Raw genomic sequence first — 26,880 nt, 5'->3', positions numbered from 1 at the left:
AAATCAAGGCACATTATTTTTAGTAGTTAATCTGATACTAAAGGAGTGTGAAGGACTGGAGCAGATTGTGGGAGAGGTCTCTGACTTTTCAAAATGAACTAAACCTCTGTGTGAGGAATGACCTGTGCAAGTCCTCCCCTACACAAGCCAGTGGACTAAATAACACCTGGAAATCCATTTTAGACCTCTGGTTCTGGTGGGGCTGATTTACACTCATCTGTCAGCATGAATCCAGGTTGATTTAACTAAGTCAGTGCCAGGAATCTCATATTGATGGAAAGGGAATCTTGTCTTCCCAGCAATACAGCTCTAGTTATCCAGAGATTTTCCATCTTGGGACTTACCAGTATTAAATGTCTAAGCACAGAGAGGAACAGGATAGGAGAGTGCATGAAGCCACCAGTAAATCACAGTATCTAACTTGAAACTCACTTGTTAATTAGTGTGTTAACTACAGGTTGCTGATTTCATCCCGCTTTGCCTCAGCCCCCCAAACAATGGTTTTGGAGGCTGCTAAAGAGCAGTAATGCAGAGCAGCTTCTTACAGCTCTCCAAGCAGCAGAAGAGGACAGCTGTATATCCTGCAAACAAGTTGACAATACAGATATTTTCAGCCTTTAATGGTCCACCAAATGCTATTAGTGTTGATAGCACTGGGCTCTTTTTTCCTTTGTCTGTATGTATTCATAGAATCTGATTAGTGTTTTGCATCTTCTTTTTTCCCCCCTGTAGTTCATTTCTGAATCCTCAAGGTTCCCCTCCCATTTTTATTTTTATTTTTTTTTAAATTCAAGGTAATTTCTTCCTTACAGCTGTTTGCACAAAACAGCTCCACTGAATGTGCAAGTAGGAAATGGGTACGTGATGTGTCACTGAAGCCTGGAATCATAGAATGCATTTGGGCTGTGATCAGATTTGGATCTTTAAGGGACCTTAAAGATCATCCAGTTCCAGCCCCCCTGCCATGGGCAGGGACACCTTCCCCTAGACCAGATTGCTCAGAGCTCCATCCAGCCTGGCCTTGAGCACTTCCAGCCATTGGGCAGCCACAGCTTCTCTGGGGAACTTGTGTCCATGCCTCACCACCTCACAGGGAAGACTTTCTTCCTGATATCTAATCTAAACCTGCCCTCTGGCAGTTTAAAGCTATTCCCCCTTGTCCTATCACTACATTCCCTTGTCCAAAGTCCCTCTGCAGCTCTCTTGGAGCCCCTCTATGCACTGGAAGGGTCTCTAAGGTCTCCCTGAAGCTTTCTCTTCTCCAGGCTGAACAACCCCAATTCCTCAGCCTGTCTCAATAGGGGAGGTGCTCCAGCCCTCTGATCGTCTTCATGGCCCATGAGATACTGTCATCATGGTGATTTGTGTTCTCTTTGAAATCCCCATTCCTTTTACCTGCAGGAACTGGGAATTCTCTTCTGGTAGTCACTTGTTTATTTACGAGAAAACAGATATTAAAATCTACCAGGACATTTTAAGTCACCTACTTCTTGCTTCACTCCATTATTTATCTAATATAGAGCACTTACTGGTCTTTCAACTGAGAAACTGATTCTTACATTCCAACAAATATGGAAGAACCAAGATGAACTGTTATTTGCTCATCTTCTGAACTTATGGACACAATCCCAAGAAAGCAGTTTCACTGGATTCTCTAACTGGTGCAATAACCCACGTCTGATGGGCTTGACCTCAGTTTCCTAAATCCAGACTCTTGAAAACGTTCAGATTTGCATGTAAGCCTTGACAGGGATGTTGAGGTTCAAATATTGTGAGATGATGGGTCAGCAGAGTCACCCAAAGCTTGTCTGGCATATAAGTGGCTCCCAGAACAGTGGATTAGGACCCCAGACCCCTTGGCATTCCCTCCTTTCCACATGTCACACTCTGTAATGCTCTGGCAGTGTCACTGTGCTGCCCATACAGGGGGCAGGCTCTGGTACACACTGGAAAAGAGGGAAAGGAGTGGGAAACTTCTCCTGACACAAAGATTCAGCCACAGCAGTGGGTATTTAAGGTTTTGATCAGTGTTTGAGGCTTGTTCCGCTGGCCCTAAGCAAGATGGAATTATTATTTGAATTCTCATTGGAAGGATGTGACTTTTCCTGTGTTGCTGAGTTGTCAGTGTTTGCATCTTTTTGGATATGTTTGTGTGGTGACAGCCTTGGAGGTCCAGTGGGAAAAGGTATTTCAGGCTTTGCCTTGGGCACGAGTTGACCTGTGACACCGAGAAGTGCAAAGTGCATCCAAGAGGCACAATGGGAAGTTGTGAGTTGTTTCTTTTCAAAAAAAATAATATTTCAAAGGCCAAAATAACCCATCCCCCCAGAAGACATTGTTTTTTGCAGTTGTGGTTTTTTCATGCTTCTCAGAGCTGATACAACAGCACTGCCCATAGTTATTTTTTGCCTTTTTTTTTTTTTTTTTGTGTCCCTAGGAAATGCCAAAATAAATTAGACACATTATAGCAAACTAATCTTGTGACTACACGTTTCAGAGTTCCCGTGCTCTGGAACATGGAATCCAGGCTCCTCGGGCAGATGCTGCCTGTGGCAGTCGCTGTTACAGATGAGCATCTATAAATGGCACAGCTTCCCCTGTTGGGAGGTTGTGGGGACAGGATTTTGGATGGGAGAAGTGCTCCCCTCCCCTCAGGCTCTGCAGTGGGGAAGGGCTGTTCTGCAGGGAAATCTGCCTTTGGTAGAGATTATTTCTTCCCCCCCCGCCTTTGCTCTTGTCAATTTGGAGATTCTCTCAGCTTATTTCAAAGTCAGTTATAAACCTTTTAAATGAGCTTTATGCTGATACACCAGGAGGATGTTTATACATGGTTTTAGCACTATTTAGAGAGATGAAAGCAAAAGTTAAGGCAAACTTTCTCTCTCTGCCTGTAATCAAGCTAAGGAATAAGCACTGTTAGGAAGGCCTGTGGCTCCTTAGAACATCCTGTGGGATGACACCAACAGTACCTCACAAATGACATGGTAAGAAATAGCAAATGAAGCTGCTCTGGGGCAAAACTCAGCAAAGCCACTGTGGCACCAACCACTTGCTCATCCAGAGCAAGTCTCACTTTTCCTGAGACCCATCCTCTCCTCATCATGTGTCTGGTGTATCCAGCACAACAGGACACACACCATGGCACGGGCACTTGTGCATGGCTGGGTTTTTTGGCACAGAAAATCCCAGCCTTGCCTTTTTTTCTGTTGCAGAATTAAGTGGAGTAGTAGAGATGCAGACAATACTAACCCTGGCTTACCAGTGTTGAGCTAAATATAAAGCATGGCAAGCACGTAAGAGGGTTCTGGTAATGTTTGTATTGATTAAACTATTAACAAGAATAGCAAATCCCATTACACTAATCATTATTTTGCTTCCCTGCCCTCTCCTTCCTCTTTGTCCTCCCCTGAATGTTTTTCCTTGAATACAATGAAGGGAAATTTGTTGCCTCAGGCCGCCCTAAACACCTCCCAGTGTTCTCTGTGGAGGTGGATGGGCTCTGGCTTCAGTGGAGGTGTCTGTGGGAATGACCTCTGCTCTGGAGAGGGAAGCCAGGAGAAAAGTGTCCCCAAAATAGAGAGAGACTGCAGGCAACCCAGGAAGATGCCCTCTTAATATCTTTTGACAGGCCTTCAGGCATCCATAAAGGAATAATATTGGCCCGTAGATCATTAACATAATTTAAAATGGTGGAAGGTTGTGTTCGTGTAACCAGCTTCCCCCTGTTCCTCCATCACCACTAACGTTTTGGTTCTGCCAGGCAATAATTTTACAGTGCTGCCCAGGAAAATGTGTTGCAGTGGAAGTCCAATTCCATGCTTTCTTAAAAAGGTTAAAAAATGGAAGTATTGCAGTTGAGAGTGGGGAGAAAGAACAGGTCTTGGGTCATCAGTTGTTTCTGTTCTGAGTTGTAGGACACAGGATTTGGTGCTAAAGCTTTTTATCTTTAGGCAGACTTATAGCCCAACTACATTTTTATTAAATTAATCAAAATGATCTACTGAAAAAACATTTGTTGGAATTGGGGTTTTTCCCCCTGAAAATTTTCATCCAAATTTGGAACCCTTTCAGGAATTTCTGAACCTTTAATTTTAATGACAGGATGACTGAGGGGATGTGTCCCAAAAGATGTTGGCAAAATCTTTTGGCTGGATTTGTAGGCCTGAAGAGAGCCAGTTACTTTAATTTTTACTTTTTTATGTGTTATACGTTAGTGATGAAACATTCAAGACTATTTAAGGAATTCAAATCCCTCATTCCCACTCAAATTAAAAGCATCTGGGCATTCAGATCCCTTAGTCAGCTTCAGCAGTCTATAACTTCAGTGTTAGTTTGATATAACTAATTTGTGTTAAACATACTTTTAAGTGCAGTTATATTATAATTTATCTCCTGGTGGTATTGCCTCACAGTCATAATTTTATGCTTGCACACAGTATCCCTGTATCCCAGTGGACTGGGAAGCTTTATAAACAAATGTAGGCCATCCCTGAGTCCTCAGGCAAGCTAAACTTCCACTGAAGTCTTCAGGAGCTTTGCTCACATAATGTCCCTAATTTCAGACCATGAATACTCCTGTGTGTACAAGCAGGGGCCATCCTTTGAGTGACAGTCCTTGGGGGAAAAGCAACAGCCCCCACACAGCCCCTGCAATAATTTGGAGGAGAAAATAATGGTGATCAGCTGAAATTGCACAGTGTTGTGTGCACAGAATGGGATTGTGCACTGAGGGAGTTGACAACTCCGGCTCAAAGCAGGGCTCTGGCTAAAGGAAACATTTCTGGGGACATTCTGCAGAATATATGGGTTTGGCATTATTCATCCAATTGATTACTTGCCAAACGTGTAAAGACCAAAACCCCAAGCTTTTAATTCAGGATTTTTCTGCTTTAGCATGTTCTCTCTCAATGCTTTGATGTTCTGGTATTAAAATGTTTGTTTTCAGTCTGGCTTGATATTAAGCTGGTTTAATGTCTTATAGAAGCTGTTTTGAAAGCTTCTCTTTTCCTCTCTGAATCCAGCTCCCTGGGTGGGTGACATCTCTTATCATCAGTGAGACAGTTCTGAGTTGTGGCTTTAAATAATGAAAACCAAGCCCTAGCGTTTTTCTTCCCAGCAGAGTTATTCCTTTATTTCCTTTCACCTCAGATGTCTTTTCCTCTGTGCATATCCCAGTGTGTTCAGTACAGCATTGTATTGTACAACCCAAAATTTCCCTGTCTCCGTGTTCTCTTACAGATTAGACTTGCAAAGGAATTGGAGACCTTTCTCACAGTTCCAGAGGTGCTTTCTGTCTTCATCCACAGTTTTTCATTGTCTGGCAATTGAAGTCACGACTCATAATCCTCTGCTGCCAGGAGTTTGTCACTTCTGATCCCAGCTATGCTCCTTCCCATAGCACTTTTCCTTGTGGCATGACAGTGTTACCATGTAGTGCTCCAGATGTTTCCTTCCTGGCTGAAAGACATCAGGAGAGTTTTAGCTCTTTAGTGCTGTTCACTCATTTCCACTGAGTTCATTCCTGCTGCCCTTTTCCTGCCTCATCCCTGCTGCTACAGCGGCCACTGGTGCCACGGTGCAGGGGGACAGCAGGATATATCCACCTCTGTATTTCACACAGCATCCAGAGCCTGCCTGATGGCCCTGATCCAGAACTCAGGGAGGCCAAAGATGCTACTGAGAACCAGACACCTGAAGGCAGCATTAGATGGAGAGATGGAGAGCCAGGACCCTTCTCCCCTTTAGCGAGAGAAGATGAGACAAACCAATGGGGACACTGGGAGATCATCTCATGTGCTGTCTGGCTTTTTATTTTATTTTCTCTTTATCGTTTTCTGTTTTCTCTCCTGGCCCTGGTCAGTGAATCTCAGCAGGCTCTGGGTGCTTTCTCTCAAGCAGAGATGTTGGAGAACACACCATTTCAGGTGCTTTCCAAGCCATGGGCAGGAGTGAATGTAATTCAAGAGCCTTCACAGCCTGCAGCAGTGAGAATACAGGAACTGGGGAGAGATGATCCAGCAATGAACAAGATACAGGATATTTTTGGGTTTGCCCTTTAAGAGCAACTGCTGTGCCTCTTAAATTCTACTGAGATGCTGGAGAGCAGCTCATGCTCTGCCTCAGTGCTGGAGACTGAGCTGGTTGCTCTTGTGCTACCAAGCTGAACCTACTGCTGTGCCCTGGGCTGGACTCCTTGGAGCCAGACTGATGCAGAAAGGCAGCGTCCTTCAGGTGCCAGGGGGCTGGAGGGGGCAGGGATCTGTTCCCAGGCTCCTTTCCCAGCCCTCTTCCTACAGGGAGGTCACCCTTCCTTGTCCCAGCAGAGCTAAGAGCTGCTCGTGCTGGAGGTGCTGGTTTCCTCCGGCAGGTAACTAAGCTGTGACTCTCACCTCTCAGTTTTTGGGCTTCAGCAGAAGCACAAGGAGCTTTGGGCTTCTCCTCAGGACAGTCAGGGCCCAGGTCAGTGGGCGAAAGAGGACTGTGACACAGAGAACTGCAAATGGAAAAGGGACACTGTTTCAACCTTCTGCCCAAAAGCAAAAGAGAGCATTAATGAGCCAGAAAAAAGGGCATCTTCAGCACAGCCTTTAGGGCTTTTGATTCCCAGAGTGAGCAACCCAGAGGCACAGGGACACTACAGCCAGAGTTGTCCCTTTCCCAGGGCCAGAGTCTGCCTCCAGCGAGGAGGCTCCTGCAAACCTCAACATCTTCAAATGGTGACAGTCTTGCAGAGGAAATTTAGCATGCAACTAAAACTAAATGTTATTGTTTGTAATTTATACCTTGATAAGTAATTATATATGAATGTGGCATGTAAGTAAATAAGGCCACGCTTTAATTAGAGGGTTATTTCTGATGAGGAATTCTTCCTTACTGCAAACAGCTAGCCCTGACAACAAACTTCTTCCAGGAACTTCCAAGGCAGCAGTATCTTCTGTGTGAAGAGCAAACCAGGAGGAGAACTTCTGCCCTCTGATAAAGGCCTTGTGCTGCCAGTTACTGAATTGTATTTTGCTGATGGGAGCTGTGGGATTTTATTTTCCATATAAAGAAGAGGGAGTTGAGGTGATTGCTGGGACAGTGGGGGCTTTGCAGAGCTGATTCTGCACATGTTGTCTCTGTCCTACCCAGGCAGTCTTAATTAAAAGTCCAGCCTGGGAGAACAGGAGTTTTCCAGAATATTAGCACACGCTTTTAAACCCACGTGGTGAGGAGTGGCCATGAACAAGGACTTTGTTTTTGAAATTGTGGAAACAATGTTAAAAGGGAAAAAACTGTATTGGCCACAACATTATAAAGACATTTCCTCCCTCATCTAGACATTGTCAGAGAAATGCAATATATGCAGTTGTACCTGGCTGCAATAAGCAGTTCCTACGTGGAGCCTTGAGAGCTTTCTTCTGTTCCCAGGAGGTTCTTGTCTCAGGTGACCCACACGTGTCTGGTGCCCCTTCTTCCCAAATGAGGATCGACGGCTTCTTCATCGTCCCACACATGCCTGCCAAATTAACAGGGTGTGAGCTGGGTTAACTCATCCAGGTCATTCTGGATTACACCTCGATGTTCCTCCGAAGTCATTCCAGGTACAGATGGAATATTGCCACTTGCATCTGATTCTAGTTAAAAACCTGGATGTAACGAGCTCGGTAGCAGCGATACACATGGGGCCACAGTGTGCAAGACTCATGGCATTAGAAGTAGAGCTGGTTGAAAGATAATTATTCCTTCTTGTGTCCACTGAAATGTGTTATTACATAGTCCAGTGGAATTTGAAATCTTTCTTTTTTTTTTTTAATCAGTTCCTCAAAGTTATTTTTGTGAAGGCTTTGGAAGCGTTTCCATCAGTTATACAAAGATGTTGTCCAGAATAAACAGGAGAAAGCTGTGCTGTATGAACAACCCACTGCACTTCAAAAGGCTCAGCAGCACGCTGGGACGTCGGATTATTTGCAGAAGGTCAAATCAATTTTACGATCAGGCAAACATTAGCAAATTGCTCTTCTTAGAAGCTGAGCAAGTAAAGTATTTTCCAAGAAATGCGCTTGAGGAAAAATCAAATGGCATTTATTAGAAACCAGCACTCAGCGAGACTTGTTCTCTTTAAGTCACTTATTCCCTGTGTAATGGTGAACCATTACATCCAAATATCACATGGGGCAAATTCAGGAGTAAAAGTTTTCTACTCTGTAGAGCAAATGAATCAGAACTGGGGCCTTTCTGTCTGTGGTGTAGAGAATAATCTTTGAGAGGGGATTTTTACCTGTTTGCTTATGTAACTTCAAAATACGGGGTTAAAGGTCTCTGACTCATAAAAATCAGTGTCTACTTAGGGGCCATATTTCCTTTAAACCTGGTGGCTGCTCCAAACGGTCTCCAGACAGTGCATCCAAGGGAGAGAGGGACAGGGTGGCTGCTGGTTGAGGAGATGCTGACCTCCTGCTTGAGGAAAGAAGTGCCCTGCCTTGCTTTGGGAAGAGAGAAACAGAATAAAGTATCGAGGAAAACATCTCCTTAGTGTCTAAGCAAGAGCCCAAGGAAAGCTCTGAGTGACTTCTTTTCTGGCCAAGAATCATCCTTCTCAGAGCTTTGCCTCTCAGCTTCTCAGAAAACAGAGCTAAGACTCCAAGTCCTCTTTTACCTGCTCCCCTATTTTAGGTGCAGAGTCAATGCATCGACCTGTTCTGCATCAGACAGTGTGAATCCACACGAGTGACGCAGACAGGGATGATCCGTGCCCTGGAGCTGGTGGCATGAATAAAAAAATCTGCTGGAGAGGTCTAAAGAGAGATGCAGAGAGCAAATGGATGATGGTAGCATTCCTCCTGTCACCTCTGTTTCCGGCATCCAAACATCTAGGGACTTCTGTAGACCTTTTTTTTTGGTTTTTGGTTTTTTTTTAAGATTGTAATTTATTCTCATCTTTCTGCCTGTATTTTTATTTTCTGGACCTTTATGTAAACAACAGTGGAGTCTGCTGCTCTCGAATGGATGGATAAGAAGGACACGGTCCCTCCCTTTGCAGTCTGATCCCTGGTAAATTAGTCAGTGTTGTGTGTACGGTTATTGGAACTGCTCGGGAATTTTCCATCAGTGTGTTTATTCACTGGAAAATGGAGTCTCCATAAATTTAAAGCAGGATGGGAATTTAAATCTCTGATGAGGACTAAAAGCTTTCCCAATTCCGTCTTGGGTAACGAGAGAAAAAAAATGCATTTTTAATATATGTATATAAGAAACCCCAAAGGTGGCCAGGGAAGGAGAGGAAGGCAAGGAACCTGAAAGCAGTTTTAGCTTCATATTGCTGATATCTCAATTAATTTAATGATGACACTTAAAATGGAAGTGGGGAAAACAAGCCTGTAATGGAGAACGGGCACTGTTCTTAGAGTAAAAGGGCAGTTCAAATCCAGAATGGATTCGTGGGGTCTAGAAAAATCAAAAACTTTTTTGGCTGTATTTTGGCAGTGCTCTAAGGCTTCAGTGGAATTCTGTGGGGTGAATGTTGTGTTTCCACCTTGAGGCCAAGGCAGAGTGGAAGTCAAACCCCAGCACAGAGGCACACAGGGGAAAGCCTGTGGGGGAAGCAGTCGGGTGTCGTGCCAGTCAGACATCCGGGTGTAAATGTCTGGATTATCCACTGGGAATGGTCCTCTGATGACAAACTCTTTTACAGAAGGAAATATGAGTGCTATTCATTATTGAAAATAACTATTAAAATAAATAAATTATCTACTCAGAAGTTCTGTAATCACATAGATAATGTATCTGTATCAGGGAAGTATTTAATTATCATATATAGAAGTATTCAATTTTTATGCATGTTCAGTCTACATATTTCGAATTAAGTCTCTAAGCATATGTCTTAGAACTATTCAGGTTTCTGTCTCCAAACACTGTGACATGGGAAAACAGAGTTGCAGAAACCTTTTCTCTCACTTGGTTCCTTTTCCCTGTTAAAAATGACCTCTGAAAAATTTTCCTGAAGGATTGAAGCAAGGGGAGGAGTAAAAAAATACAGATGTGCACACACTTTCTGACTAACTGCATTATTTGGAAGAGAGACAGATCTGTAGAACTCCTGAAGCTTTAATCCTGGTATTTTTCAAAAATATTTGTCTGGTCAGAAGCTGCCCAGCTCCAGTTAATGAAAGACAATGTTTCTAAACTAGTGCAAAGTTAAGCTCTTGTTTGGGATGTTTTCAAATTAGTGTAAAGGTTATGTTCCATCTGTGATTATTTCCAATGCCTTACAGAATCAGAGATGAGTTTAGCATCATGCATAAGTGATAAGTAACTTTGGTTTTATTTTTCCTTGCATTTCTAACCCTACCCCTGCAATTGCATGAAAATGTGTTGATTGTTTGTTTCAAGAAGGACGTGTCATAAATACAGATATCTTTCTGGCAATCTCTAAAAATACCCTTCAGCCTTGGGTGGTTTAATGATTGATGAAGCTTGGAAATCAAACTCTTGTCTGGGGGTTGTTGTGAGATAAACTTACACTGTGGGACTAAAATTCCTCTGAGCTGAACGGGGCCAGTGTGAAGAGGGTACTGCTTTAGGATGCTAAAGAAGGCTTCTGGCAGAATGTAGGAGCCAGTATAAGATAAATATCCAACTGCCTGGGCTTTGTTTAGTTTCTTTTTGAGAAATAATCCATTTCTGTTCATGTCTGCAAACATAAGATTTGGAAGAAAGCTGAAAAAGGTCATGGCAACACACAGCTCTTCCACCTCCTTCTCTTCCCATAATATCACACACGTGGCTGCTGCTTGCAGTGAGCACAGCAACGCCTTCTGAATGCATGCAAACAAATAACCCACTTTTTAACATATGGCAGACCAATATGCATTTTTAATTATTGCTTAAAGATCTTGGTTTGCAGGCAGAAATCCTTCAGCCATCAACCAGCAGCTGAACAAAGGGCTGATGTGCGCGGCGGGGCTCACAGGTACCTGCTGGATCTCACAACAAACCCTTCTGCTTTCCCTGCCCACGGATTTCCACATGGCTGGCTGCCTGCTTTGTTCTTCTGAAGTCTTGATGAAATTCTCTGGCCCATAAAATACAGGTCAGGCCAGCTGACCAGGCTGATCCCTACCAGGATAAAGAGTCATGACCGTGCAGAGTCCTGAGGACTCCGCACAGGATCTGAAGCGCGCGGCCTTCCCATGGCTCCGGCAGCTGCAGGAGTTGGCAGCAGGAATGTCATGTGGGGATGGAGGTTCTGGACCCAAATGGGCTCTGCCCGCTGGCAGGGAGTGAGGGACAGGGATGGAGGAGGAGAAGTGTTGCTGCAGCTTTTCTGGGTTGTGTAACTGTTTAGTCATGAGGTTCTATGTGCACATCCGGGGCGCTCGGCTCTTGGCAGAGGAGTTGTCTGTTGAAACAAGAGAATTACAAAAACACTTCAAGGAAGTGAAAATTGGCCTCCCATAAAATGTCCACAGGTGCTGATGCATTTTCTTCTGGAGGAAGAAAAAGGCAGATAGACTATAGATGATGCATAGATTCTTATCTTGAAAAGGAAGCTTTTAATGGGAAGCTCCCCTTCATCTCAAATAACTCCTCCCAGCCTATCATTTCAGAGTGAGATCTGCTTTCTCTGTCTGGGTTGTTTCATAGCCCTGGTGCTGCTGTATCAAAGTGCTTCTCTAGTTTTGATAAATCCCCAAGAGACAGGAAGGCAATTTAGTCACAACCCTGGTTTTCAAAGACTTCTGGATAACCCATATTAAAGGCACAAAAGCAGAGCTACAAAAATTAATCATTTGACTTGTAACTCCGAGCATGGTCATTTGCAGCCTGGAAAATGGCCTGATTTATCCAAGGTGGCCTGCAGTTCTTGTAGCTGAATGAAGTTAAATAATGCAGTGCTCTTTAAAATTGCATGAGTGTATGATTTCGTTTGCTTTATTCATTCCTACTCTGCTGTAGTTTGTTGCAGTCAATGATTATTGCAGCTGTTCAATCCATCTCTGCAGCGAGTGGGAATGGCAGGACGTGACTCTTCCTTACTCGTGCCATGCACTAAGCTATACTGTTCCAAAAGGAAGCTGAACTTTCCCTGTGCTTTGAGTTTAGGAATGACTGTATGGCCTTGCCTTTATCTTAAGGTAAGCTCAGCATGGAAAAGTCTTTGTTACTTTCTAATAAAATAATTTGATTGACTGCACTGACATCCTTAGGAAGCAAAGGAGTTCCTACAGTGTGTCCTCCACACAAGGGAGCATTTCAAATGTCTGTCTCCTCTTCAGGCCCACTGTAGGTTCTTGCTTTCTGGATCTCTGTCACAGGAGTGCCTTCCTGGACTAAACTATTTGGCAAACTGAAGTTGGTAGATGCTGAAGGAGATGTGCAAGGCAAGGGAAAGCAGCAGGAGAGCATCTACCCCTGCTACCTGCTGCAGAACGGAGCTGCAAAAGCAGCCTGACCTTTGGAAGAGGTGGAGACTGTCCAAGAAGCCCTGGGGCTGCTGGAAGCCTGGATCCCTCAGTGCTCTGTATAGTCCTGCCAACATCTCAGTGCACAGCCTTGAGCAAGCACCAGCAGCTGCGGACACCCTTCCTTGCCCAGGATTAGCTGTACCTGCCCAGGCTGGTGTCACTGCCCTCACAGCTCCGCTCAGAGAGATTGCAGGAGTGTCCCGTGGTGCACAGGAGAAAGCAATAGGATGGATTAGCTAAATTTGCCTGTTAAAATCGATCAAAGGATCAGGTGATCTTGCCTGGACTAGCTTAAGGAGAGGTTATGAGAGCTGCTTTGCCAGCAGCAACATGGGGATGGGGACAGATGGCCAAGAATGATAGTCCAATATCTCCCACTGGTCTAGCTGCCTGCACAGGGAGCTCTCTCTCCAGGTCCTTTGGAGCCTGTGGAACAAGGTTTGGAAACATGCACTTGCTACTGGTCTGAAACACCGTGGTGAAGTGTGGGGGGGAGAGAGCCTTTCAGATATGGGACCCAACATTTTTTAGGAATTAACATTATTGATTCGCATCAGTTATTTCTGTGCTTGTGAAACTCCTTCCTGTTTAACAGATAGGGACGGAGGGAAGCTGGCAAGTACCAAAGAATCCAGCAGTTGTCATGTCTTGTCTGAGATTCAGGTATGAGAAATGAAATCCTGGCCCTATGAAAATCAACAGGACTCTTGCAAGCAGCTTCAGCATAGCAGAGATCTGAACAAACAGAGAGAGGCTGTGTGAGGCATTGCTTACATTGAGGATCTTGGATTTCTTCCATGCAGAAACCTGAGACTTTACAGAGGAATGTCCTCTTATAGAGGATGCCCCATCCCTGGAAGTGTTCAAGGCCAGACTGGATGGGATTTTGAACAAGCTGGTGTAATGGAAGGTGCCCTGGCCCATGGCAGCGTGGTGGTTTTTAAGGTCCCAACCCAAACAATTCTGTGATCCTATGGCACAGTAAGTGCTGGTTTTGCTCAGCCCTGTGACTGTTGTGCTTGTGTGTGTGAGCAGGTGAACCCCGAGGCGCTGTGACAGCAGAGGCCACAGCCATCAGTCAGCCCAACACTCCGGGTGTCTGAGCTCCTCCTGAGTCAGCTCAGGTTGCCCTCTGCTGGGTCTTGCCCACCTCCACGTCTTTATCTCCTTGCCCTACCCCACCCTCCCTGCAGTCAATCCTGAAAATCATGAGGCAATTGCCAGAATTTCCAGGCAACCTGCCCAAGGAGCAACACGGAGCAGCAGTTTCTCAAGCAGCTCGATCGCCGAGTCCCTGGACACGGTGCCAAGAGCACTTGCAATATTTGACAGTACAAGCTCAGCTAGTGGAGGTGAGCAATTAAAACTCTGTCTCTCATCTTTTTCCTCTATCTCTTTGACCTCTTGGTCACAGAGAAAGTTTAAACATGTGATCTAAAGGCACCAAAGGTGAAAAGCCAGAAGAATCAAAGGGTTTTTATAACCCAAGCTGAGCTATCACAAAACAAACAATGAATTTGGAAGGGAGCTGACTTGCATTTCTCTGTATCTTTGTGGTACAGTCTCTTTATACTTAATAGCACCTTATTCATTTCTACTGTCACTGTAAAATAAAGGTGTTGGCCTTCCTGAAAATTTAAGTCTCTGGGCCTGTACTAGAATAAAATATAGATTATTTTAGCTGTCATAAGTATTTTATTTCTCAAAGGAACCATGACTAGGGGATTCTGTCTCCATTATGGTACTTTGAAAGGCATTTAGGATGAATTTCAAAAGCTTTGATTATATTGAACAAGTGTCTTTTTATTTACACTAGAAAAGATATAAAAAATGTCCTATGGGACAAGTGATAAAAAAATCATAAAAACTAGCACAGAAGTTTCTTTCTTTAGATACCAAAACCTGCATATACATCAACAGCATAAGAGAAGTTTTTAAAGGGAGATAAAAGTTGTATAATAGTTCTGCTGTATCTTGTCCCTACAGCACAAAATCTCTTCTCCTGCCCTGGTGCAGATCCTGCTGACCAAACTGCATGTTGCATGTGAGGATCTACCAATGTAGGCTTTTGATTTGGTTTAAATTTTTTTCATTATCAGTTGGCTGGTGGTGAGTGTTTGTGTTCACCCAACCCCTGCCAAAAATAGTACAGTAAATTTTGCAGAATAAATACCAGCACTCACTCAAAACTCTTAACAAAGATATCCAAGAAAACTCTCAGGTTTCTTTTTTCTTTTTATTTTTCTATTTTCTCTTTTTCTCTTTTTTTTCCCCCTCGTGACATAGTGCTTTGATCTGCCATGCAATTGGGTCAGCACTTGGGAAATACATTTTAACATCCCCATCTCTGATGTGAATATTATGCAGGAGATCCTTAATGTAAAACCTCATGGATCCTACAGTAGAGCCCCCTGTCAAGAAAACATGAGCCCTGCAAAAGCCCTTAACTAGCACAGGGACCAAGCTTACTCAAAAAGCAAAAAAAGACAGATATCACCAGGCCAGATTCTCATTTAATTAGAACAACACAGAAATCCAGCTCCCACGGATCATTACTGGTTAAGAAAGTCTCTGTTGTTCATTTCCAGAGCAAGATTATGCTGATACCTCTAAGCTTGGGGAGCTTTTAGGCCTTGTCCACACAGGCAAGTTTTACCAGAATAAGTTTACTAGGGTAAATTAGCCTAAATGCTTGTGCAGGCAGCTGAGCATTGAGTCTGAAACTCACTGCTGGTGTGCAGGGACCTGTTCCTGGAGCCTGCAGGCTGCCTGTGATGGGGGTCTATGTCCTGGGCCATGCAGAGTTGCACAGGATCTGATCACAGGCACTGCAGGTCTGCTGGAAGCTTCTGAAGACAAAAGCACAGAACCTGTGCCACTGGGTCCTGAACAGCTGCAGCCAGCAGCAGCTGCTGGCTGGGGTTCCCTACCGCCTCTCCGAAGGGTGTCTGCAGTGGGAGAGGCTTCGTGGTGCGTGCTCTGACTTCCAAAATGTCCTTCCTCTGCAGGGCCTGGGAGCACAAAGAAAACTTTCAGTGCTGGGCAGCAACAAAAGGGTCTTGCTTGTCCTGTGGATGCTCTGAGAGACCCCAGCTCTGTGAGCAGTCAGAGAGGCTGCCCTGGGGAGAGCTCAGAGGGAGCCTTGGAGAAACCACAGAAGGAGCAAGGAGATGAGGGACGGAGAAGGAAGGAGGCAGTATGGGGAAACAGGGAGAGCTTTGCCGCTCACAGGTCCCTTAGGTAGGTGGAAGAAAGGGGTTGGCCTCTTCTCTTGTAACCCCATAGCCCTGAGGGCAATGAAATGACAGCCCTGAGGGCTGAGGCTGAATTTTCTGTCACTCCCAAGAGGTGTAAAATTATGGCTGTGGGGAGAGAGACTCCAGAATAGCGAAGGTAACTCAGCAGGGGCGTAAGCCAGCCTGTCCTTTGGCACCCTTCCTGTCACACCAAGAAAGAACCAGGGAGATTGCCTGGCAGAAGTGCCTACAGCCATCCCCTCAGCAGGACTCTTGTCCTGTGCTGTCCCATGTGAGCTCTGCAGGCTGCTTTTAGTCCCATATCCCCACAGAAATGATGGCAGTGTGGTTCAAAGAGACTTCCCAACCTGCCAGCCAAAGTTCTGACCTGACTCTTTCTTATGAATCCCATAGTAGCCAAGAAGTCGAGAAGCAATTCAGGATTTTTAATCCGGAAGAGGTTTAAAATCAGGCATTTTCCTTCATCTCAGGTCCTTGTCTGGGTCTTTGCTCCCCCTTGTTCATCTCTGTGTTTTCTTCCCAAGGTGAGTCCAGCCCTCAGTGCCTTGGTAGGACCCTCTCCCCCTCGTTCCTTGGCCTACCTTGCCTTCCTCCAGGGACTGGGGTCTAATGGGGCCTTTCACAGCCACCAAAGCAGGCTCTTTCCCCTGGAAAAAGCAAAATTTTTGTTTTGCACAACAAACTGCAATGCAGTTAGAGTGCCATAACCATTTTCCAAAGCATTCTTGCCTCCCTCATTTGCTGAGCTACAAGGATCTCACAGTCTTGTGCATTTTAACTCCTACTGTAGGCACAATCCACAAGTTTGCCATAAAAGTTACCTTTCAGGGCTAAGTGGCTTTCTACGAAGGTTTTCACTGCCTTCTGATACTCGTCTTCAGTCATGTGGAGCTGGGCCACCTCCGTGTTTGAGGAGCACTCCTCTGTAGCTGTCCCCTTCTCTCGGGCGGGCCAATGTGCAGCAGACACCCTGAAACCTGCTTTATCCAGGTTCCTGGCAAACATCCTCCCAATGGAACTGTTGGACACAAGAACCACAACCGCTTTCCCTTTCACATCAATGTGCCTCTCCACGGTGCCGAAGGAGAAGATGATAACGAAGCAGGTCAGGAAGGCGATGGAAATGCAGGCCATGGCGTACAAGAGGCAGGAAAGGGTCATGGCGAGCACTAAGTCTACGGCCAGCAGGAAGAAATGCTGCAGGAGGAAAATCATTGCGGGAAGGACGAGCTGCAGCCTCCTCCCGCTGCCTCCTCGCTCTCAAGCCGGCTGAGAAATCTGCCGGGAGTCACCCCGCGCATCCCCGCTGTTATAAAGCCGGGCAGCCTTGCGAAATGTGCGGAGGCAAGTCACAACCCCGTGGGGAGGATGAATCATTTGCTGGGATAGAGCAACAATGGGGATTTTCAAACCACGCACGTTTTCGGGCGACAGCAGCGCCGTGTTTGTCTTGGCTTTGCCGTGCGCTTGGAAGCTCTGCTGGGCTGAAATGCGAGGATTTGTTTTGTAAGGGCATTTCCTCATATGTCGTCTTGGGGGCCAGTGATGTGTACAGGTTGTTTGGAAGCAGCCAACTTTAAGGGATTTCTCCGAGGAGTGTGTGCGTGGCATTGGGAAGCCACGAAGTAGAAATAATCCCTGTATCTGCTTGGCACACTGAGACTATCTTAAAGTTGCCAGTCTCCCACTGCTGTAACACAGCAGTTTCAGGGAGTCTGGGCAAGAACCCAAGTGGGCATGGAACTGGGAGCCCTGCCCCGTGCAACCAGCTCTTGCTGTGCTGTAAAACATGCCACCCTGGGAGCACTGTGCTCCTGTAGGGACTGTGCCAGCCCGAGGGGAGTTCAGTCACACCACAGACAGGGAATGAGCTGGGTGCTGGAGAAAGCTTTTCTGATTGAGGACAGAGATTTTGGGGAGGGTCCTGCTATTTCTCAGGCAGGCAGAGCAGTGCCAAGGTGCGGAGTGTAGTTATCCCTGACTTCAGCACATGAGCAGACAGAGCCTCTGCAGGACTGGGAAGAGCCTGGTAGGCTTGGGAATGAGACCAGCAAAGGTGAATGCTGCAGTGTCAGGACTTGGCATACCCCCAGCAGTGGGTCAGGAGGGAAGCTCCTGGGTAAGCTGCCAGCTCTCCTGCTGATTTCTCCCTGAGGCTGGACCCTTCTTGGTCGGGGTGGAAGTGCTGCTGATCACTGTCAGTGATCATCATCAGTGGCATCAGAGCTCTTTAAATAGTGTCGTCTTTTATTATTCTTTTTAATGTGGATCACTGTAAAGGGCCCCCCTGAGAAAGGTGTGTGTTGTGTTGCAGGTGGGTGTTGTGTTTGTTCCCTACTCTGACTGGAAAGGTGCTGGGAGTGGGGGACTGCCTGTCAGCACAATCCACGTTTTACTGGTCCTTCTTGTTCATCCTCCATGTGAACCTGTAGATCCCATCTCTTGGATCAATAGCACGTTGTGTGCTATCACAGCAATCGAGCTCCAGGCACTTTTGGGATGGAGTTGCAGCCAGCTGCACCCCAAAACCACCTGCACACCCCACCCGGTACGTGTACAAACACACAGAGCTTTGTTTGGAGTGGACAGAGGGATGCAGACATTCAGTTTGCCTTTAAGTGGTTCCTGAGCAGTGAGAGGCAGCAGGGCTCTGTGTGTTGGGCATCTTATCTTACTCACCAAGTGCTTTTAAAAATCCTTAAGCCTTTCATACCAGAAAACTGGGGCAGGACATGGCAGCTTGGTAGGGTGTTACCTGCCAGGCTTTGAATTGGCAGCCTGAGCCTTGTGGTCTGGGCCAGGAAAAGTTCATGGTCCTTTTTGCTGCCAAAAAAAATTAAAATTCAAAACATTGCCTCTGCCAGAGGTGAATTTGCACCCCTTGCTTGCTACATCTGCTGTCTGAGCGTGTAAAGCTTCTGTGCTCCTCTAAACTCTGGAGCCTGAAAGTCAGCCCAAAAGGCAGGAGTGGGAGAGCTGGAGACACAGGTTCCGATCATCCCTCACCGGCCCGCGAGTGTTTTCACTTTGCCTCTCGGTGGGGCCCGTTCCTGAATTTCCTCACTGTGCTTCCCGGCTGCTGGAGTTGGGGGAGTGCGTTTCTGCGCTGGGTGCAGGAAATGTCGAGGTTTCGCCTCAGCTGTGGGCTCATTTTTCAGAAAAAAAAAAAAAAAAAAGTTGTTGGAGTCCCTGGGCTTTAGATTAAAAAAAAAAAAAAAAAATAAAAAAAAGAAAGAGGAAGAATTTTTAAAAATCTTCTCTTTTTCTAGTCACCACCATTTATAACGAATTAGTGGCTCCACCTCTCGGCCGCCCGCGGGCCCGCAGCAGCGGGGGCTGGCAGAGCCCCTCGGTCTTTCGCGGGGAGCCGCAGCACTGGGTGATCCCCCCCGCCCATTTGGGGGTACTCTCAGCCCTAGATGAATTCCCCCCATCATTCTGAGGGATCCGCAGCCCCCCGTGGCCCCGCTGGAGCCCAGCAGCGGCTGCTGGCTGGCTGCTTCCCCCACCACAGCTCTTCATATGGGGGATCTTTTTGGCTAACCCTTCTGACCTTCCCCAGAAACCCTCTGGCTTTAAGAGGTGAACCACCAGCTACTCAGAACCATGCCAAATTTATTTTATTTGTAACTTTTTTTCACCCCAAGGAATGATTTCTCTCTTCAGGGGTTCTTAGTCGACAAATAAATATTAAAATGAGAGGTGCTAGTGCAGGTCAAGGAAACACTTCCAAAGCAGTGATCTTTATTTTTTTTCCCTCCCCACTACTGTAATATCTGGGAACAGTCAAGACCTGAGGCTTGCCCTGGGTTTTATCTCACCATATTCATAAGCATAAAGATATTTTGCCAGTAGGTGACCTGTGGGGGAGCAGTGACATGTCCACTGGCTCCACTGCTGGCTGTCACCCAGTTGGGGTTTTGCACTACAATTACCAAGCTGACTCCTCCAAGGCTATCCCCTGAATCCTTTCCTAACTGGCATTAACTCTTGGGCTGCTGCATCATTTTACTCAGTAGATTGTTCTTTTCAAGCCTGTTGAAGAAATTACTGATTAACGCTCTGCTTCTGCGCAGGGTTTGCTGTTTGTCATGTTAAGCAGCAGGATTAACTGAATATATCTGCCTTGTGAGCTGGGTTATTGAGTCATTCCCTGGGCTTTGCTGTGCCTCTCAAAGGTGTCTGGTTGTTTTCAGCAGATTTGGGATTTTCACTGAAGGGTGTGTGTTGGACATCTCATGGCAGGCTGGAGTCCACCTGGTCACAGCTCCCTCCACAAACTGGTGGGTTAGAAGGGGCAGAAAGTCAACCAAAGGGTGTGTCTTTGGGTCAGGTGAATTCAGGCAACATCTCTGTTGGAGATTCAGTGTCTGTCAATGGCAGCTTGATTTGACCACGTGGTTCAAAGTGTCTCTGACAGGGAGCTCTATATTTTTTAAAATCTCGTGAGTTAAGCTCTGTATAATTAGAGATTTATCTTAAACCTCCTTCAAGCAGATCCTAAAGCTCTGATTATTTCCTGATCAATACCACCTTGGTGTTCCTAATACTACTGAATGAGCAATAAAAAAAATTATATTTTTCCTAGAAACTGCATCCTTGAAGTCAGATCTCCAGGAAAGTTGGAAGCTTTACAGGGGCACCACGGGGCTTTGAGGCACTTGGTGAGGTTTCAGGCCAGTGCAGTTGTCCTTTGACCTTCCTTTTGCTGCCTGCATTATTGAGGGCAGAATGATGCATCTCCAGGCAAGGGAAGATGGAGCTGGAAGGCACAAGCTGAGGGGTCAATCCCCCTCCTGATTCAGGATGTTGCTTCTGGGTTTACAGGTTTACTCTGCTGCCAGCCGTGGGTGTTGGCCAGGCCATGCTCCCTCCTGAGCTTGGCTATGTATTTTTCCTTTTGAAAAGCAAATACCCAAGTAGAAAGTATACATTTTAATTTTACAAAATAAATAATTTCAATAACGTTAGAGTTCACGTTAGCTTTACAATGGCTTCACTACCTTCTGGGTTTATTCTGCTGTGGAAGTGGAGGCACAAATTTATTTTTTTTTTTTTTGTGCTTTGGGCTGCACTCAGGAGAGTTGTGGAGATATAAGAGCTCAAAGGGAAGTGCAGTGAGAGCCATCAGAGGCCCTTTGGTGGGGGAGCAGCTTTTTGCAGGCTCTCCAGCAGCCTGTGGGAGCTCTCACAAAACAGCTGCTTCTCTTTTCCCCCTCCTGTTTGATTGAAATCCTTGCTGCAAAGCATTATACCTGCAAGAAAGATAACCAGGAAATTCAGTCCTCACCAGATTAAAATTGAATTCAGTTCCTCACTGAATGAAAATTGCTGTTTAAAGCCACAGAGCGTTGTTTTGTTCCCAAGTGCAGGACTAGAGTTTAATTTTTGCTTTATTCCCTTTGTGTTTGCTTTTCCTTCTTTCTTCCTTTTTGAGTAGCAACATGAAAAGAGGAAAAATTAGACTTAAAAAGAGAAAGAGTGGAAAGAATGAGATGGGGGAGAATAAAAGTTGCCTTTTTTTTTCCCCCCTGTTCCTTTCTTGAAAATGTTTATCGCTAGAAAAGTCACAGTGCTGGTCTGATCCCAGCTCAGTAAGTCTGGAGAACCTGTACATTGAGTAGTGAATCTTGTCTTTCTTGGAGTGCTCTGATCTGATTTTTACTTTATCCTTCAGGCTTGCTAAAGTGAAATGAAAACAGTGACTAGCTAATGCTTTTTTAATTTTCAGTTTGGTACCAGTAGCAGTGGTTGATGGTAATAAAACAGTTCTTTCACTAATTATCTGGCAGCTTAGCCCTACCTGACTCCTCAAAAAGGTCCCAGCTGCTTATTACTGGAGGCATCCCAATGTCCTCTGATGTTTGACACCACTTTGCTATCCTGGTCATGAATCTAGAGAAGAAAATACCAGTCCTGGATGTTCCTTTGTGATTCAATAAAATCCTGACCTATTTATGCATCTCTCTCATTAGATGCTCTGGTTCTCTTCCCATTTTTCTTTTCTAAAGGCAAATTTCCTTTTACTTGAGGCTTCTTGCTCACTGTTAAATATTGTTCAGTCACAGCCTGCTAATTGAGTGGAGCAGGAGCAAAGAGGAGAACATGAAAAAGGCAACTAATAATGAGAGGTGCATAATGTATGGGCCGTGTGTCCACGTCACACCAAGAGAAGTTTCAGGGGTGCACAGCCCTCAGTGTCTGAAAACCAGTGTGTGAGCACATAATTACAGGACACACATATCACAGGGTCAAACTTCTATCCCACAGACAACTTTAAATTATTAATTTGTTAACTTGTAAGCACTGACCTTTTCGGTTAAAATATTCTCTTATGTCTTCAGTGTGTATAATTTCTTAAAAAAAAAAAAAAAAAAAAGATATGATCTGTAAAAATTTTTGAAACCTTCACAAACATTATCAGTCGGTTTCAGATCCTTAAGTTAAAACAAAATCCTCTGTTAATTAACTAATAGATTGCCAAAATTAGAAATCTTTTGTCTTCTCCCCGATTTTGGCAGTGGGTTTTGCAGCCACTGAGGAATTGCAGTAATGTTCTAATGGTAGATCTTGTGCATCAGTGCCTTTCCTTAAATGCTTCTCTGAACCAAATTTCAAATCCTTGGAAAGGTCAGCTGTTCCTGAAACATTACTGCTTGAAGAAATGGTTTCTGTTGGTTCTCGGCCTTCTGAAAACCCAGCTGGAGCTCTGGCCTTTCTTACTGCCTCTGCCCTGCTGTGGCTGACCATGCTTGACCAGGCAAGGTGGTTCTGTGATTCTTTAAGGGTCATGTTGGTGGCTACCAAGTATTCCCTCCAAGTCAGTGAAAGAGCTCCTCTTTGATTATTGGTAATAATCCAGTGAAGGGCTAGTTGGGAAAATTAAATAGTGCTGGAAAATACGTTTTTCAGTGCTGTCTGTAAATCACCTGAGCTGGACCTTTGGTCAGGATCTCCCTTTGTGTGGTCAGCCCAAGTTTTACCTACAGCCCTCCTGCGCTTCATGGAGGTTCTCGGGGCTCTTTCCTGTTGAAGAACCTCGAGTCAGTGTCCGGGAATTGAGTTGGCATTAGAACCTGGAAACTCCAAAAAACAGAGACCCAGTGGAGATTTATCGAGTTTCACTTGACAGGAAAACATTAGTGATTCTCTCTAGAAAACCAGGAAACTCAGCACAGATCTTGAGAGCAGCAGAAATGCTACAGGCAGGAGTTCTTCCCCATTTTTAGGATGACCTTATGTACCTGGCACATCTGTCTTGCTTGGGAAACCTGAGCAGTCAAGTAAGTCCCTGTCATAGACATTTTACAAGTTTTTTGTAACCCTGTCAGCAACTGCCAGTTTAGAGAGTGGAACAAAATGGGTCTTTTATTTATAAGGAAAAAAAAGTACAAAATTCACCCTATGATTTGTTCGTTTGACGAGTTCTTGGATTATTCAATGGGCCTTTAGTTGGATGAAATGAAAAATAAAGCATAGAAAAAGTACATAGTAATTCATCAGAACAACTCTTCCCCATTTAGAAATGCCAGTGCTGCTTTCCCTCCCTGTGTCAGCCCAGCTGATTAAACACCAAGCTCCTAATGCGAGAGATCCCTTGTTTCTCTGCCGCTGCCACACTGAGCCTTTAACCCCTCGCATCGCTAAGTCGTGTTTTATGAGATAAAATAAATCCTTTTCCCATTCTAAATCCTATATGAGTCAGTGTTATCCCACTTCTGCAGCTGAGAAAATTAGGTCAGACAGGAGAAATGACTTGATGGAGGCCACCAGGGAACTCTGTGTCGGAGTGACAATTAGGGTGGAGGAGCCCCAGGATAATCAGTCAGGTCCCAACATTTGCTGCATCCGTCCCACGCTGAAAAGAGCCAGTGGCATCACTCTTTTTTGTCCTTTGAAACTGCTGAGTGATGACAAAAATGGGTTATGTCTTGGGTTAAACACGCCTCTGAATACATTTCTTAGAACTCCCAAATAGTCCAACTCCCAAATTCCTTTCCTGTTCAGCATTAATATTAATGCAGATTTTCTGACTGAAACACGTGGGCTTTTCTTGAGTGTACAGATACCAAACTGACTTAAGCCGGAGAAGAAACTGTATTTGGGAAACCCTGAAAATCCTCTTTAATCAGAAGCTTATTAAATGAAGAGCAAAAACATGAACCGCTGATTTTCAAAATGGACACGCTCTGGTTTTCAGCTTCCCGTTTTCTTCCTCAGCACGATGACAGACGTGCCTTCTGCACCCACCACAGTCAGACTTCTCTTGAAGGTCAGGGGCTGAGGATTTAAAAATGAAACCTGACTGCAATTAAATTGCTTCTGCCTGTCAACACATTCTCTAGTTATATTACCAGTACAGATCTGAAGTATTTAGTGATCTCTGTTAGAGATTTGTCTGCGCAGAAAAACAAAGGAAGCGCCCTGCAGGGAACTGAGCAGGTAAAATAAACACTCTGCTTTGGATAAGCTGTTGTGGAGGATTCTCCCATACAAAATACCTTTTCAATAACACCAACCACATGTGTTAGGTGTCCTTTTCACCTGCAGTGGTCCAATGTTTTACCTCAAGTACCTTCATTTCTGGGCTCTCCTCCCAAAGCGTTCCGGGCAAGCACCAAAGGGGCAGCACCAGGTCAGGGTTTGGTGAAGATGGTGTTTGTGGGGGTTTGGTTGTAGTTTAAATCCTCTTTCTTAACATCCCAACCAACCTGGTGGCCCTCCACTGGCATCACTCCAGCCTGTCAACATCCTTCTCCTCCAGAAGGCATCGGAGCCCTGTGTGTTTTCCATATACACTTGCCTGGACTTAATGATTTCACTTGGAAAATCCTAATTGCTGCTGTATGGATGAATTGTGATCTTTCAGCAGTGTTTTCCCAAGCGCTGGTTTTTCTGGCCCAGCTCCCAGTCAGGCTTTGGTGCCTTCAGAGGGATTCAGCCAAAGCTGCCTTCCTGGATCTGCGAGATACAGCTCGTAGGCTCAGATAAGTTACAAACGCTGATGTATTTTCATTTTGGTTTTATACTTGCTGTCTGAAAACATATCGCTCCACTGCCTCCTCCTTACAGGGAGCACAAATCCCACTCCTGAAAGCCTGGAGTGCATCTCCTGAGCTGCTGCAAAGCCAGGCTTTCAGGAGCTGTTGTCAGAAATAGGGACTCTTTATCTGCCTTCCCCTGTCGCTGGTATCCATCTGAGGGAAGGGTGAAGTGTAAAGCAGAACACGAGGAGAGGCTTTTAATCACAGTGGCACCCCCATCCTTCACTGCTTGGTGGGTTTGCTCCCAACCAAAGCACTGCTGAACAGTCTCTGGCTGTACTTCACATTTTTATGAGGATGCAGCTCCCATCAGCCTTTTACATTCTCCATTCCTCCTCCTGAAGTGTGTCTGCAGTTCACATTACTGTCTGGGAAGGTGCAGCGCCACTCCAGCAGGAGAGACAGGCACAGAAGGCTCCTTCCATCTGGGTTTCAAGGCTCAGCATCACTCTGAGCTTTAGTGCATCAGGTTTGGACTTCCCTACCTTATGCCCAAGGGAGTCTGACCTGGGCATTTCCCAGAATGTCTGTCATTACACTGCACCCAAAATGAGTAGCTTGACTCCTCTCTGTAACGTGACTTTCCTTCAGAGCAAACCTTCCCTGCCTGTTCAGGCAGTTCGTGATGTTGTGCCACAATATTCTGCTGATAACTGCAACCACAGAAGCTGCCTCTGTGCTTCGTGATTCAGACCTTAGCTGCTGCCAGTGGCTGTGGTACAGTGTATGTGGGCATTTTCTGTGCCTTTGGAATATAACACAGGTTCTGCTTTTAGCATAAAAGTGTGCCATTCACAGGAGAACGATAATAAAATAGTTCCTCATGTCCTTTTCCTTCCCACATTACTGGAGCTAACCCAGCTCTGCCCTTAGACAGGAGAGCTTGGGCAGCAGTGTCTCAGCTGCCTTGAAGCTCAAATTGGAGGGCATGTTGTGGAACATCACATCAGACTGCAGACAGGATGTATCCCTCTGGTTCTGGATCCCTTCAGCACTGCATATTCAAGCTGGGTCAGTTATAATACAGCTTGAAGCAGAAAGATGAAAGAGCTGCAATTAACATCATCAACCCCACATTTTCTTATGAACAGCAAATGCAAATGTTAATGTAGACAAGCAAAGACCTCTCCCAACCTCTGTATGTGCTGAAAATTTAGCAAGCACATCAATAATTCGTTCGTGGAGATACTCGTGAATATTTTTGTGTTTTAGCCTTGTCATCAGCAACTTCTCGGGATAATTATGTTGTGTGAAATGATTACTACAGAATGAAAGAGCAAGCTCCAGGGTAGTTTGTCTCCATGGCTGTTCATTTTTCAGTGATATGAATGATGGTTTTAATCAACAGGTCTGTGCGATGGAATAAATTCCACTGTCTCACCATTGCTTTGGGGTGCAGGCTGTTCTCACCAATAACTATTTCTTTTGTAACCAGAAATATCTTCTGCTGCATCTCAGCAAAGAAAGGGACATGTATGCTACACATGAGTGTATTGTGCTTTATGGCTGTTGTTCTTAAAGCTACCCAAACAATGTGGATGCCCAGATCCCCTCAGTGTTAATGAGCACAGAACAACCAAGCCCTTAGTTGCCCTAATTGGAAAATCTATGTACACAGTGTCTAATTCAAAGGATGTAGAACTCGGTGGGTAGGCTCCTGTTGATATCAAAAGATATTAGACCTGGCCCACATCAAGTATTTCAGAGAAAGCACCAGCCCCTTCACACCCCAGCAAAGGGGTTTTGAGGTAATCCAGCTGACTTGGTGCTATGGGAATATCAGAGAGGACTGATACAGCTGGACTGGGAGCGAGCAGCCTCTAGTGCAGAGGGTCCAAAGTGCTGCAGCCCTTCAGCCTGCAATGGGATGCTCAAATTTCAGTGATTTCAGGAGGACTGTTAGGGGTTTGGTAGCACAGGCTGCAGAAGCTGTGTCAGGGCAGGGATGGGCAGCAGGGCATTGAGAGAGTCAGGAAAACCTGAGTCCTTCCTTCACCTGCCTATTTACCCAGCTGGCAGCAAGGCTCTGCTTTAGCAAGGTGGTATTGCCCAGACCAGGCTGTGTCCATGCAAGGTGAGCTTTTCCTCGAGCCAACATATCTCAGTCCTCCTTGGCCTCAGTCAACATATGAC

At 45.4% G+C, this 26,880-nt stretch overlaps 2 protein-coding genes across 8 annotated transcripts in view; one reads left to right on the top strand and one right to left on the bottom strand.

The window, feature by feature from the left end:
* Positions 1-26,880, top strand: part of PAK5 (p21 (RAC1) activated kinase 5) — a 221,389-nt gene that overhangs the window by 90,368 nt on the left and 104,141 nt on the right. The gene's annotated exons all lie outside the window — the stretch shown is intronic.
* LOC135410766 (estradiol 17-beta-dehydrogenase 2-like) lies at positions 1,729-17,038 on the bottom strand. Of its 3 annotated transcripts, none has more exons than XM_064647507.1 (4): positions 16,525-17,038; positions 7,355-7,498; positions 6,390-6,493; positions 1,729-5,453 (listed from the first exon to the last, which is right to left on the bottom strand). In XM_064647507.1, exons 1-3 carry the CDS (start codon positions 16,916-16,918, stop codon positions 6,393-6,395), a joined length of 639 nt encoding a protein of 212 aa, XP_064503577.1. In that variant the 5' UTR covers positions 16,919-17,038; the 3' UTR covers positions 1,729-5,453; positions 6,390-6,392. The 3 variants fall into 3 exon arrangements, with proteins under 3 accessions (XP_064503577.1, XP_064503576.1, XP_064503578.1); XM_064647506.1 differs by having other exon boundaries at positions 1,729-5,457; positions 16,525-17,034; XM_064647508.1 differs by lacking the exons at positions 1,729-5,453; positions 6,390-6,493; positions 7,355-7,498 and adding an exon at positions 8,130-11,380 and having other exon boundaries at positions 16,525-17,032.

Source organism: Pseudopipra pipra, chromosome 3 (assembly GCF_036250125.1).
Source record: "Pseudopipra pipra isolate bDixPip1 chromosome 3, bDixPip1.hap1, whole genome shotgun sequence".
NCBI lineage: Eukaryota > Metazoa > Chordata > Aves > Passeriformes > Pipridae > Pseudopipra > Pseudopipra pipra.
The sequence above is the reverse complement of the archived record's forward strand: the minus strand, read 5'-3'. Positions and strand labels throughout refer to the sequence as shown.

Bases quoted from the DNA above. Each gene is read 5' to 3' on its own strand.
- LOC135410766 (XM_064647507.1), bottom strand. From the start codon at position 16,918: ATGATTTTCCTCCTGCAGCATTTCTTCCTGCTGGCCGTAGACTTAGTG. The intron at 7,499-16,524 runs GTAACTTTTATG...TTAATTTGGCAG, and splicing joins AAGCCACTTAGCCCTGAAAG to GCATGTGTGGGACGATGAAG. The intron at 6,494-7,354 runs GTACAACTGCAT...TTCCATTTGCAG, and splicing joins GAACTGCTTATTGCAGCCAG to TTCTCTGTGTCACAGTCCTC.